Genomic DNA, 13256 nt, shown 5'->3' on the forward strand with positions numbered 1-13256 from the left:
TTAGAGGGACAAAATCCTTTAACGGGTATTAAGAGTTTAGAAAAATGCCTGATTTTTTAATTTATTGGGTACTCAATAAATAACAATTTTTATCCTCATTCTCAGCCTAAAAACAAACAGAGGTGGATTTGATCAGTGATTTAAACATTTGTGTTTGACAGTAGAACCTCAATTACATTGTGAACCAGATCAAAGGAGGGCTGCGCCGGCTGTGGCAGCCCTGTTGCCCTGCCTGCTCAGCCTTCCCCTCATCCCTTGTCTGAGGAAAAGGATTAAAATCATGAGATTACACACAGTCCACGGTCACCAGCTCTCTATTTTACAAGTCTGATTTAGGACTATTCAACTACTACCTGAGTAAGCTGGGATTTTTATTTCTGTACCAATATAGGCCATTTTAGGAAGAGAAGGGGCAGCAGCTTGAGGAGAGTTTCATATGAATTGAAGAAAAAGAATTACAGATAGTTGGGAAAGGTGAGAGTTCAGCCCATAAACGCCGATTTTCCAAATCAGGGTGGGAATTGCCTGACTTGATGTAGGCCCTGGAGTGAGTGACACTCTCTCATTCTGGAAGTCCCACTGGAAGAGAGTGGGTGTGCAGATGGCAAGGATGTGAGCATCGTGTGACTTGGGAAGGAGGAGCTCACTGTACCAGCCAGGTACTGATGGTCTACACTGGTCCTGGCTCTTCCCCATCCCCACATTCCCAGTTCTCGATTTGAAATAAGGACTTTTCATTTGTGAATTCATGCTGGACTGAAAGTTCCTTTGAGGCAGGAGCCATTTTCCCATTCTTCTGTACTTCTCTCCCTCCCCCTCCCCACACGCCACCTCAGCAGGGGTGTAACTGCTGGTGAAACACTGACTTGCAGAGGCAGTGACGGGCTAGCAGTTACCACTGAGCACCAGGTGAAGCAGGTGGGACGGCTCTACCATTGATTCTATCAAGGACTCCCTACACTACTTTGGACAAATGATCCATTTTTTCTAAGCCTCAGTTTTAGAATGTTTGCAAAAGCACTGTATTCCCTGTAAAGAAGCATACAAATGTTCACTATTATCATTATCAACCTTACAAGATGAGCAAACTCTTTCCCATCTTGAAAACCGCGCTGAGGCTTTAGCCAGCATTATTTTCTATTCGACATCTTCTGAGGCCCTACTATACGCAAAGTTCCAAGCTTACGGTACAAAAAACATGGAGGGAGAAAATCATTAATTTGCTCTTAAAGAGGTTAATTCCTCAGATGGCAGCTTAGCCGATGGTGTCAGTAACAAGTGATCTTAGCCTAAGATATTTCTTTGTCCCACACCACAGGGCTTTCCTAAACAGCTGGCTGCTGGGCCTAGTGGGGCCTTCTGGGGCCTGGTCTCTGGACAGGGACCCAACTGGTGCTCGAGTATACCTGGCTGACCACCTCCATACGAATGACGGTTGCCTTCTACTCCACCTCCTGGCACCCTCAGAGGATGCGCAAGGGGAAGCAATGTACTCTTAGCCACTGGGCCCAGGTGCTCCTAAGCCAGCCCAGCAAAACTTTCTTGGTAGCAGATGCTACAGTCTGTTTTGGGGGGGCTGGGAGCGATTATCCTTTTGTTTAGGGAGTTGTTTCTTGTCAAGTGTGAGCGTGGGGATTCTGCTGAGGCCTGGTGGCGGTTCTCAAATAAGGACAAATATGGCCATGAAGCAATTTCCTTTAGGAAGAAAAAAGAGGCTAATTAGGCTCACATAGGGGTCAGCCTGTGCCTTTTCTAGCAACTGGCAGAAGCAGGATATGACTCTTGCTGTGTTCAGTGGGCAACATCTTGGTTTCTGCTCAGTGCCAGCCAACTCAATGCATCAGCCTGGGAAGGCAACAGCAGAGAGCATTGTAAACCAAGCACGGAAGTCACAAGCTCCCTCCGAAATCTCTAGTAGATTTCACCAACCCTAGGAGGCAGAAGGACACTCCCAGTGTTCCAGCCATGTTAATAGCCCAGAAAGAACTCTGTGAAACTGCTTCAGGAGCCAGTGGCTCAGAACAAATTGAAAGGATGACCTGTGGGTAGTGACACATTTCTTCTCAGCAGAGCCAGGCCAGCCAAGTTAGTGAGCACCCGAGGAGAACTACAACCAGGCCTGGAGAGACCTTAGCTTCACCCCCTCCTGACCTTGGCAGTGGCACTGGCCTCTCAGCCTTTCCTTTTGGCTAGGCAGATAAGTGCTCTTTTGATCTGGCCCTTGTCCTACAGGACAGCTGCTTCTGCCCTAGTACCTGTAGGTCTTTGTCATGGCCCTGCCTCTCCAGGATCAGCACCCGGTCCTGTAGCTCCTCCACGGTCCCCTGGAGCAGGTCATTTTCCTCTAGAGTGGCGCTGAGACGATGCTCCAGCTCCCGTTTCCGATCCGACAGCATCTTGATCTGAAAGGGTGGAGAGCCACAGGGGTGGTGTGGAGTTACACCCAGGCTGATGGGAAGGGAGGGACTAGCCCCCACACACGAAGGCCTGGGTCTTTCCAAGTGCTCTGCCCAGGGGCCTGGTGCCCCATCTTTGTGAGAACAGCTGAGAACTCCTAAGCTGAAGAGAAAATTTTCCCTTCTAGAAACTTGTCTGGGAAGGGTGGGAGCTGTGCTCTTTAGAAGCTGGAATGTGGGATGCCAGGCAGAGAAAGGAATATCACCGTTCTGGAAATTCCACAGATAAGACAGAGAAGAGCCTCACCTTGCCTGCCCACAACTTTACTTCAACTCCACGTTTAATGGGGGAGTGCAACCTACCCTGTTATACCATTCTTCCTTCTCAAGTCATGAGCACAAGAAAATACGCGAGATAGCCTCTGGAGCTGCTGTATTTTCATATTCTACAGCTCTTTCTGTTCTTTCCCCCACGGCTGGCAGGTCTGGATCTAGAGGTCACAGTTCAGACCCAATGCCCTGAGTGAATGGGGGAGCTAGCACGACACAGAAAACAAAGCAGTGCCTGCATCAGCCTGTGTCCTGGGAAGGAAAAGGACACAGACACAAGTAAATAGATGATTTTACTCAAAGTATCTTTTGTTCCAGCAAGTAATTTGTAAACAGAAGCAACTTCTTTTCTTTTATTAAACAAGCTGGTATGTTTGCACACTGAGTATCTAGCCAGTCTCAAGAGAGATATACATCTTATTTTAGGAAGGTCTGTCTAGTCTCTTTAGTTTCAGTGAGAAAACAGAGGAAAAGAGGAAAGAAATGCAAAGTCTTCTCTGGCCTCAAGGTTTGCAGGGTGAGAAGCTGTGCCAGCACTCCCCATGGCCAGCAATGCTTCACCCCAAGAATACCGCCCTGCTCGGGGGCTACGGGAAGCCTTCCCAAGTCCCTCAATTTGCTAGTGGCCTTGGGGGACTTCTGGAGTCCTGCAAGTCCCCATGCCTCCTCTGATTTATCAGTTCCTGCTGGACTGATCTCTCACCCAGTTTCTTGCTTGTAAATATTCTCCCGACGTGGTTTAGATGTTTTCCATGCTCTTTAGCATGGATAACAATTCACTAAGGGGACCAACCTCAGACCCTTTCCAGGGGAGACTTTGAAATGAATGTCTAACTTGTCCCAGGTCCTCTGAAATCCACCTTTCCGTCTGCTTTTTGGCTGTTCTCACTGGAAGCCTTCTCTAGTTCTCTCTGCACTAGAATTCTGTTCACAGGGCACAGATCTCCCCTGGCCACCAATCAATCAGATAGGATGCCATCCTGGGGAAATGCAGCATGTGGCCTTTGTCCAGAGAGATCAGGTATCTGGCCAAACAAAGAAATACTGTCTCTCAAGTGTGCACCTGGGTAAGCGACCAAAAGGAGCAGGCCCCTCTTGTGAAAGGGCCCACTATTCCCCACTTTGAAGCAACGTGACCCATGTGAATGGAATTCTTCCTCCAGTTGATTTTCATTTAAATACCCTCTGACCTTTACATTTTCCTTCCCATAGATAATCTTTGTTTCCCAAGTGCCACTCAGGGAAGCGATGAAGTAATACAGTTCTGATACACAACTCTGGCCCCTTAAAAAGACTCAGAAGTTCAGAGTTACATGAAGTGGCTTACTGGAAATGAACAATTTCATACCTTGGCTTTAAAAGTAGCCGTGTTACTGGATGAAGCAAGGAATCGGCGTTAGGCGGCCAACTCCCTCACCCCACCCTACACACCCTGAAACTTGTGACCAAATCTGGCAACAAACATTCCTGGGAATGATCCTGTGTCATGAGGGTCTAGAAAAAGTGAGTGGGGGTGGGGTGGGGGAGAGGAAGACAGGCAACTCGAACGAGCCAGACCTTGTCAGAGGCGGTTGAACGGCAAGTCATGCACACAAATGGTCACAGACAGGCATGCCAAACCCACCAAACAAACTACTTACTTCAAGAACCTGCTGCTCAATACCAGTAGGAATTCCAAGGGAAGGGAGGAAGGAAGGGGATGAGAGGCAGGAGAAAAGAGAAGATATTGACAGACTTTAGGAAAAACATCTTCAGGTCATTTAGAAGCAGGGGAGCAGCCGTCTGCGCTTCTCTGGGCCTGACCACACGGGCTGAGTCCTTAACCACAGTGGGCGCGCATTCACCTGGCCCTAGACTGTCCCTCAAAGTGAACCTTAGCTGAAGAGCTGCCGTTAAGACACTTAGCTGAGGGGTTCTCAGGAGCAGATTAGGTGGAGGCCTGCTCAGGGGAGAGCCCCTGCTTGGGCTGGTGATACAACCCCCACAACTGGATTCTCACAGTATTGCCCCCTACCTGCTCCTTTCTTTTTCCCTTTGGCCCACTCCAGGCCACAGACCCTGCCTAGCCTCTCATATGCTTTCAATAACATTACTATTTTCCAAACACCACACAAAGTGCTTTCTATGTATTAACTCATTGAACCCTCACAACAACCCTATGAAGCAGACACTTCTACTGCTCTCATTTTATAGGTGAGAATAACAGGCCCTATTAAGGTGGACTGAACGGGACCCAAAGGGAATGGAGAAAGGGAAGGTTCCCTCTCTAATTTTCTATTTAGGATTGGCAAGGATGTTTTTGGAGGGATCACCATATTCAGTAGATGTAGGTCATTCATGATTTCAACACACTCAGCTTTGAGCAACCTTATTTTTCCAGGAGACAGGCTATCCAGAGGAACATGGATCAAGTGTTCCCCATTTAGTTAGACCTTTCTCACAGATATGTCTCTCTAGAGATTTTGGATAGAGCAGGTTTTTGTTTCCCAGTTCAGAAGGCTCCTTATCCAAAAGACCCAGGGCAGCGTCTCCAATGAGAAGCATTTCCATCTCCAAGCACTGCTGCAAAGGAAGGCTCACCTCGGCCTGAAGGCTTTCCAGCCGGATGATGTGCTGGTTGGTTGATGAGTTTTTCTCCCTAAAGTCTTCTCTGAGGGCATGGACTTGCATGGAGAGTTGTCTCTCAACTTCTGATGCCTGCAAGCAGAGGAGACCTTCAGAGCCGACTCAGAGGTTGTGCAAAGGAAGTCTGTTCAGATTTCCGCCTTTCATTTCTCAAGCATCTCTTTGCAACTCTCTATTCTAGGGTGAGATGCTGGCTTCCTATCCCTAGTCCATTTGTTCTTTAGCACCAAACAAGACAAATCCCATCCCTACCTCTACCATGAATGACTCTGTCTAGGTCCAAGACCTAGATCAGAGGAAATAGGCCTGGGAAACAGTAAGCTCTCAAATGTTAGTTATCATCATTATTACTGTGCACAGAGCAGAAGCTCAGCAAACACCTACTAAATTGAGAGAAAGTCTCAGTATTTTACATGAAAGAATAGACAGATTACCTACTACCCTAGAAATCCCTTTATTTCTCCCATCCATTTCCTCAGCGGGGCCCAGGCAGATCATGTGTCTGCATTTCTCACGTCTACTCAACGTGGGCACTCTTTGAAATTCCCTGTCCTGTCTGTTAAGATTTTTGCTGTTCATTCCTCAACAACATTTTTTGCAACTTTTAATTCTCTGGGGAGGTGCTCATTTTGTATCCTAATCCATTTATTCCCTAATGCTGAAACACAGCAAACACCAAACACCACTCAGTGTGTTAACACCTTCTCTTAAATATGCAGGAGAGTATTTTGAAAGAATGCTCCCTTGGTGAGACATGAACTCTAGTCTTCCTCCTGAGGGCCCAGCCCAACCCCCACTGAGGAGAGCCCTAGAGAGAGGAAAGCCACAGGACAGGTTAAGTAACTGCCTCAGTGCTTTTTTGAGGCCAAATGGGGTCAGTAAGCTTCATGAGTTCTCAGGAGAGATCACTGTGTGCTGAAACGGTTAGGAAAGGCTGTCGGAGGAGGTGGGATGGTAATAATGTTAAAACGGTAGGCTAGCTGTTCAATGAGGCTCTCACCGTAATGGTTACATGTTCAATAATTCTTTTCTTTTTTTCTTCAAGTGCTATATAATCAATTGTCCGTCTTTTTTTGGTCCCATAGATTCAACAAATATTGCTCCCCTAGACTAGAGAGCCACATAAGAATCTTAACCTATAGTTCTAATCTTTAAATAACAATTATAAAACAGAATGAAATACACACCATCTCTTTTTCCTCCTTATTCTAAATTTTTTTGTGGGTGTGTGGAAGATTGTCCCTGAGGTAACATCTGTAGCCAATCTTACTCACTTAGAAACACGTTAGTCATCTTTGCCTAAAAATAACTGTAATATTTACTGAGTACTTACTATGTGCCAAGAACAGTGCTAAATGCTTTAAATGCATTATGTCAATTGTCACAACCAAAGCAGGGCCTACCATCCTCAATTTACTATGGGGGGAACAGGCTCAGGGAGGTGGAGAACTTGCCCAACATCTCAGCAAGGTATCATCAGGCATCAGGATGGTAAACTTTGGGCTGTCTTATCCCCTTAGGATTGTAATACTGCCTCCTTATATCTTGAAATAATTTTTCCTATTTCTATCTCTCACTATTGAAAACAAACTTCACAAATCCAATTTGGTAAGGCCTTTTTTTCTTTCTTCTTCTTTTTTATACTAAGCAATTTTATTTAAGACTCTTGAAATTTCTTCTAATAGAATTTAGGGCCCATAAAGAAAATTTCCTCTTATAAATGCTGCAGTTTGACTGCCTGTACTGAATTCTGTTGACTCTCAGGGTTTCAAATGTGTTTAGATTTGCAAAGCACTGGGTAACTCAGGCAGCTAACCTTATTCCAAGCATCACCATCTTCACAGGAGACAACCAAGCCACAGAAACGCACCGAGGGCTACAAAGCTAGCCCAGTGGTATCGGAAACGCTCCTGTACGCTAGTCTCCTCTCAGAGCAATCTTCCCAGAAATCAAACTTGTGTCTTCCACCAGGAAGCCTGACTCCAGAGTCTGGGCTCCTAACCACTAAGCTGTAATGTCTCCTTCAAATGTCTGATTCCTCAGGGATGTACTGTTCACAGAGGCTTTTAACCTGCATCTCTCACTCCAACAGCCCTAAGGAGCAGGAATCACCAGCCTTGTTTTGTAGACAAGGAGGTAGAGGCTTAGTGGGAACTGGCACTGTGCTGGTCTTTGGCCTCCCAGTTCTGTGCTCTCCCACCACACCAAAGCCACCTCCAGCCAGATGGCCAATCATCTGCCTGTGATAGTGACGGAGAGGATGGATCAACCAGACAGACAAATCTACCATTCGCAAGAAGCTAATGCACCTTTCAAAGTAAATTATTTTCTTCTTTTTCAGAGATGGAGTCTGGCTCAGATCTTTAGACCTAATACAATGGAATATTAGCTACTGCTGTATATAAATTAAATAATAATCTCTTAAGTTCACACACAACTCTAATGTTCTAAATGCTCTCCGATCAAAGTGTCAGGAAGCCTACAGAGCCAATTTTAGCTCCATAATGAACTTCAGAGCTTCTTTGAAGTTCTTCAAGTAGGAGAGTCAGCCAAGGTAACGGTGGTCTTTCTGAAGGGACCTGCTCTGCTCCTGAGAGGAGGGATAGGATGATGGAAAGAAAAAAGTTACGAGATAGAGTTCCTGTCCTACCACATGTATGTGTACAAGCTGTATGAGTCATTTAACCTCTCTGAGTCTCACTCTCCCAAATTATAGACATAGTCCACCTTTACACAGTAACACAAAAAGGGCAGGTCTAACAGAATGCCCATTTCTCTATTTCTAATTCAGGACTTTGTGAGATTGAGCCGAATCACTGAAGTTTAGGGAAATAAAGAAAAGAAATGTTGTACTGTTACAGATTTAGGGCAGCTGTAGGAAATAGTAAGAGATCCAAGGATCAGTTGTTCAGTTTTTTAAAAAACCGGGTGCTAAGAACACCATGTATATGTTACAGGGTGCTGTCATACGTTCAGTTCACTTATGGGGTCTGCACCGAGAAGAGCCCTTTAAACGACTCGGCAAACATGAAGGTGGTGGTCAAGCTAAAAAATACAGAGAAAACCAGAAATATCTGGCAGTCACACCTTTCAGTTCTGCTCTCCTGGTGGCCTTTCAAAGCTCTTTACTAGTCAGCAAACACCAGGAGCCATAGCTCTCTTAGAGATAGAAATTGTCCTCCTTTGAGGTTTTGCCGGGGGACCTTTTTTGGTGATGGTGCTGGGAGGGATATTAGGACAATTCATTCTGATAGCAGAAATGGCAGGCATGGGACCTACAGTTTACTTCTCAAAATGATGCGTTTTGGCTACTGTGCCTGAGTAAGCAGCCAATAACAGCTATGGCAAAACTGTGGCAAAAAATGACATCTGAAATCATGGGTGAATATAAAAAAGATGGTATGATTTTAGTTCAAGTGTTTGTTCTTTTCGTCTTAAACTCTTAAGATTTTTTCCTATAACAAGGGCAACAAATGCACAGAGTAAAAAAAAATTAAAGGGAATTGGAGGATTGAAATGAAAGTTAAAGTCTCCACTTATCCCTGGTCATCAGTGCCACTCTCCAGTGACATCTCTAACATCACCCATATCTCTAACATCATCTAATATCATATAGATGTTTCTTGTGAGTCCTTCTAGAAATTCTCTATTCATATCTATCTGAAACATTACCAAAAATTTTGGATTTAAACATACATATATTTTAATCTTTCCATGTCAATATGTAGATCTAGTCTTTTTAACAATGTCTGGTACTTAGTTATGCGACCATACCGTAATTCATTTAACAAGTCCCTACTTATGAGCATTTAGAGTGTTCCAATTCTTTGCTATTATAAACATTGCTGCAAAAAACATCCTCACTTACCCATCTTTGTGCTTGAGGGAGAATATCTTATAAGTGAATAAATTCCTATAAGAGCAGTCGCTAGGTAAAAGGAGAGCATACTCATTTTGATAGGTCTTCCCAAACTGTCCCTCAAAACAGTAGAATCAATTTAAACCCCCACCAACAGAACATAAATACACCCGCTTTCCAATACCTTGCCACCACTGGGTATTATGAAACGTTTTAATCTTTAGATACTTATTTCTAATATTCTCAAAAACGTCTCTTTTACTTTCATTGCATACAGACTGGATGATAAAGAAAATAAGACATTTGAGAAATAACTCTAGTTCTGTTAAAGAAAGCTGAAAGTTTAACACATATATAGTCCTGGAGTGATCTGAAATGAACGCCTGTCATAATCTGACTGCTTAGATTATTACTATTTAATTAACCCTCAAACTGGCAAAACAAACTGACAGTGTGTTCCTTCTCCCTGATATGCTTGACTTGGTCAGAGAACCATCGTGGACAGATTACTTTCTCCCCCGAGCAGAGCTCTTCCATGACTACTTTTCTTATTGATATGATTAATAACATATTAACATTTCCCCAAACTGGAACATTTAAATTAAGTTGGTTTAAATTGGCCAAAGCAGAAGTACTATTAACTATACACTTTCTTGTTAAATGAAGGAAAGGAAATTGCACTAGTTACACATGAGCATCCATTTAACTTATTTGTCAAAAGGAAAAAAAAAACGAACCAATTAACTTAGAAATTATAGTAGGAGAGATGTACTATTTTATTTTTTATTTTTATTATTATTTTTTTTTTTGAGAAAGATTAGCCCTGAGCTAACATCTGCTGCCAATCCTCCTCTTTTTGCTGAGGAAGACTGGCCCTGAGCTAACATCCGTGCCCATCTTCCTCTACTTTGTATGTGGGATGCCTGCCACAGCATGGCTTGCCAAGTGGTGTCATGTGCACACCTGGGATCCGAACTAGTGAACCCTGGGCTGCCGAAGTGGAACGTGTGAACTTAACTGCTGCGCCACCGGGCCGGCCCCCAGATGTACTATTTCAATACTCTGCCTGACTTACTGAATTTTACTTTAAGAGAGAAATTCTCAATTTTTTTCTGTCAGGGCATGATGAATGATGGGCAACTGCCTGAAACACCTCGGGGGGGGGGTGACAATGAGGATGATGACACCACCTATAGTGATGGTTCACATTATCAAGCATCTATTATATGCTTTATCATGTTCTAAGCATTTCGCATTTGTTTTCTCATTTAATCTTCACAATAATATGAAGAAGTACGTATTCTGACTTTTCCTATTTACAGATGAGGATATCAAGGGTAGGTCGTTTTCCCAAGGTCATACCGGTGCTGGTAGGTGCTGGAGCTGCAGCTCCTACACTCATACTCTCAGCCTTGACCCATAGCACTCCCTGTCCAACCCCCTTTGCTCCTTCTCAAAAATGCTTGATAAAATGAGATTGACTAATTAGAGCACGAACCTTGAATTAATTCTAATTTAGGACAAAGGGTGAATTATTTAAAAGCATTTGTAATTTACTATGGCTGAAAACTGCTACTTTACGACACTACTTTAAAAATAATTAAATTTATTTTTCAATTTAAATATAATAGAACCCCACTGCAGAATATGGGTATGTTTTAAAAGTATTGTTAGTATTTTGTTGACCTCCCTGAAAATCTTTCTATATTTGTGTGTGTGTGTGTGTGTACAATTAGTTATGATCATGCTGTTCAGATAGATTTTCTTTTTTCACTTAGCATTGTATCAAAAGCATTCCCATGTTATTTATTACTACTCTTCTTAATCATCACTTTAAATGACTGCATAATATTCCATCAAGTAAATATGTTATAATTTCCTCTACCACTCCCTTACTGTTAGGCATTGGGGATTTTCCCATATTTTGCAATTATAATGAATACCTGCAATTGGGGTGTGACAGTAGAACTTGACCTGAGTACAAGTAGAATGGCCACCTTACTATGTCAGAAAGGTAGATGAATATACTTTAGAAAAGAAAATTTATACCAATTTAAACCAAAAATGGGTTTATAATTAGCTTTCACTTAATTGGAAAATCCAATTAACCAGAAATCTGTATTTTCTTATTTTCAAACTTTCATTGTTAAAAACTTTCAAATTTGGTGGTGAGTGCCATGAGCCTATTGACAGAGTATTACATGATAAGCCTCCTTTTTACTATCTTGATGATTTATAGCAATAAAAGTGACAGCCATCTACTAGATTATAAATAAATGCAAAAAATGTAAAAGTCTATTTGTTCTCACTAGGCTTCAGTATGCCAATTCCTCCCAAAGTCTCTCAAAAATAAAACCTAGAAGTAAAATTTACATATTTATATTCTCCTTAATATGTGAAGAGAATAAGATTTGCACCAATATCTTTCCAAAGAAAAGGCTTCATCTCTGGTAATATAGTAGGCTAGGTTATTGGGACTGACCTTCCTACTGAAAACAGATATATACACTGAATAAAACAGAAAAGACTTCTTAAAAGCATTAAGGAGTTGACAAGATAGTGATAGAGCCATGTTAATGTTTTACATGTGCAAATTATTACAACCAATCAATAAAACACAAACAGAAACAAATCAATCTAACTATACCACAAATGGAAAACATAATCACACTGATAGAGACGGAGAAGAACATGACCTAAATAATTTTGGAAAACAGTCTTCTGACTGTATACTGCAAGGTTCAAGAAAAAACGGACTATACATAGATGTTGCACTATAGTTAATAAATCGGTGTTTCAGAGAGGTATGGGTTAGTGATTCTGACTTTACTGTACGTATTTAATAGAATTGAACAAATACGTAAATATATCATGGATAATGAGAACCAGGTTTTTCTCTTGAAGAAAAAGAAGTTACAAATAAGGAGAGAGGTAAGGCTAGAGTGAATTCTGTGGTACTAGACTGGAATCAGAGATATCAGTATGAACTTAAGGTTTTTAATACATGTACAAACGAATCGACTGAGAAATAATTATAGATGTCTGTTTACGAGTATATTAGTGTATATTTATTTCCTAGCTCTGTCCCCTGAGAGGGCCTACAAGTAAGGACATCTCAGTAGCAATAAGCACATCTAGTTTCTAAATACCAATCTCTAATAAATGAACTAAGAAATGGCTGGTTCAAGGTTGGGGCAGGAAAAATAGAGGATGAACCTGGAATATCTTGTGATGCCAGAAAGAAAGGAATGCTCAAAAAATGATGGAGTATACTTAGTGGACATAGGTGTCAACTTGCAGGAGCTCCCAATGGCTAAGACTGGAAGCATTTGATAATAAAACAAATAATGATAGTAATGAATTGTAAAGCATAGAATAGGATATTCATCAGTCTGCACTGATAAATAAGCAACTGAATAAATAAATTAATTGAGGAAAAGGGGAAGCTCTTCCTTAAAGAAGAATTTCAATTAATAATTCAGAAGGAATGATGGAAATAGAAAATTGCCATTAGGCAAGCATCACATTAATAACCGTTGCAGGCAAGAACTAGAGGATCAATGCTAATAATCAGTGGGCAAAAGTTTGATGAGAAACAGAATGTTTGCATAGGCTCAAAGTATCTCCCCATAAGATTTATTAATTACAAAGGGGAAGACAGTAACTTCACAGTGGAGAAGCCTGGCAGACGCACCATAACCAAGTGATAAAAATTAATATCACCAGTAAAAAAACCATCACCACCATGTGTCCTCAATAGGATGCATGGAGAAGGGAACAACTGCACTTCTGTGCTACCACTGTAAAACTGCATAACCTCAATCTAATCATGACAGAACGTTAGACAAACCCAAAGTGAGGGACTTTCTATAAAATGATGCATCAGTACTCTTCAAAAATATCAAGTTCAAGAAAAACAAAGAAAGACTGAGGAACTGTCAGAGATTAGAGGAGACAAAAGAAACAGGACAGCTAAATGCAATATGGGAGCTTGAACTGTATGCTGGGCCAGAAAAAGAACATTGGTGGGAAAACTGGCAACATTC

At 42.2% G+C, this 13256-nt stretch overlaps 1 protein-coding gene across 4 annotated transcripts in view; it reads right to left on the reverse strand.

Moving 5' to 3' along the window:
• Positions 1 to 13256, reverse strand: part of BICDL1 (BICD family like cargo adaptor 1) — a 93639-nt gene that overhangs the window by 21588 nt on the left and 58795 nt on the right. For all 4 annotated transcript variants that reach the window (XR_011420804.1, XR_011420803.1, XM_014727566.3 and 1 more), the window contains exons 3-4: positions 5307 to 5423; positions 2256 to 2402 (exon numbers count right to left, since the gene is read on the reverse strand). Coding sequence is in view for 2 of the 4 variants with exons in the window: in XM_014727566.3 (XP_014583052.3) it covers positions 2256 to 2402; positions 5307 to 5423 (264 nt within the window). In the remaining 2 variants the exon portion in view is untranslated. The remainder of the gene's footprint in view (positions 1 to 2255; positions 2403 to 5306; positions 5424 to 13256) is intronic.

This window comes from Equus caballus, chromosome 8 (assembly GCF_041296265.1).
Source record: "Equus caballus isolate H_3958 breed thoroughbred chromosome 8, TB-T2T, whole genome shotgun sequence".
Lineage (NCBI taxonomy): Eukaryota > Metazoa > Chordata > Mammalia > Perissodactyla > Equidae > Equus > Equus caballus.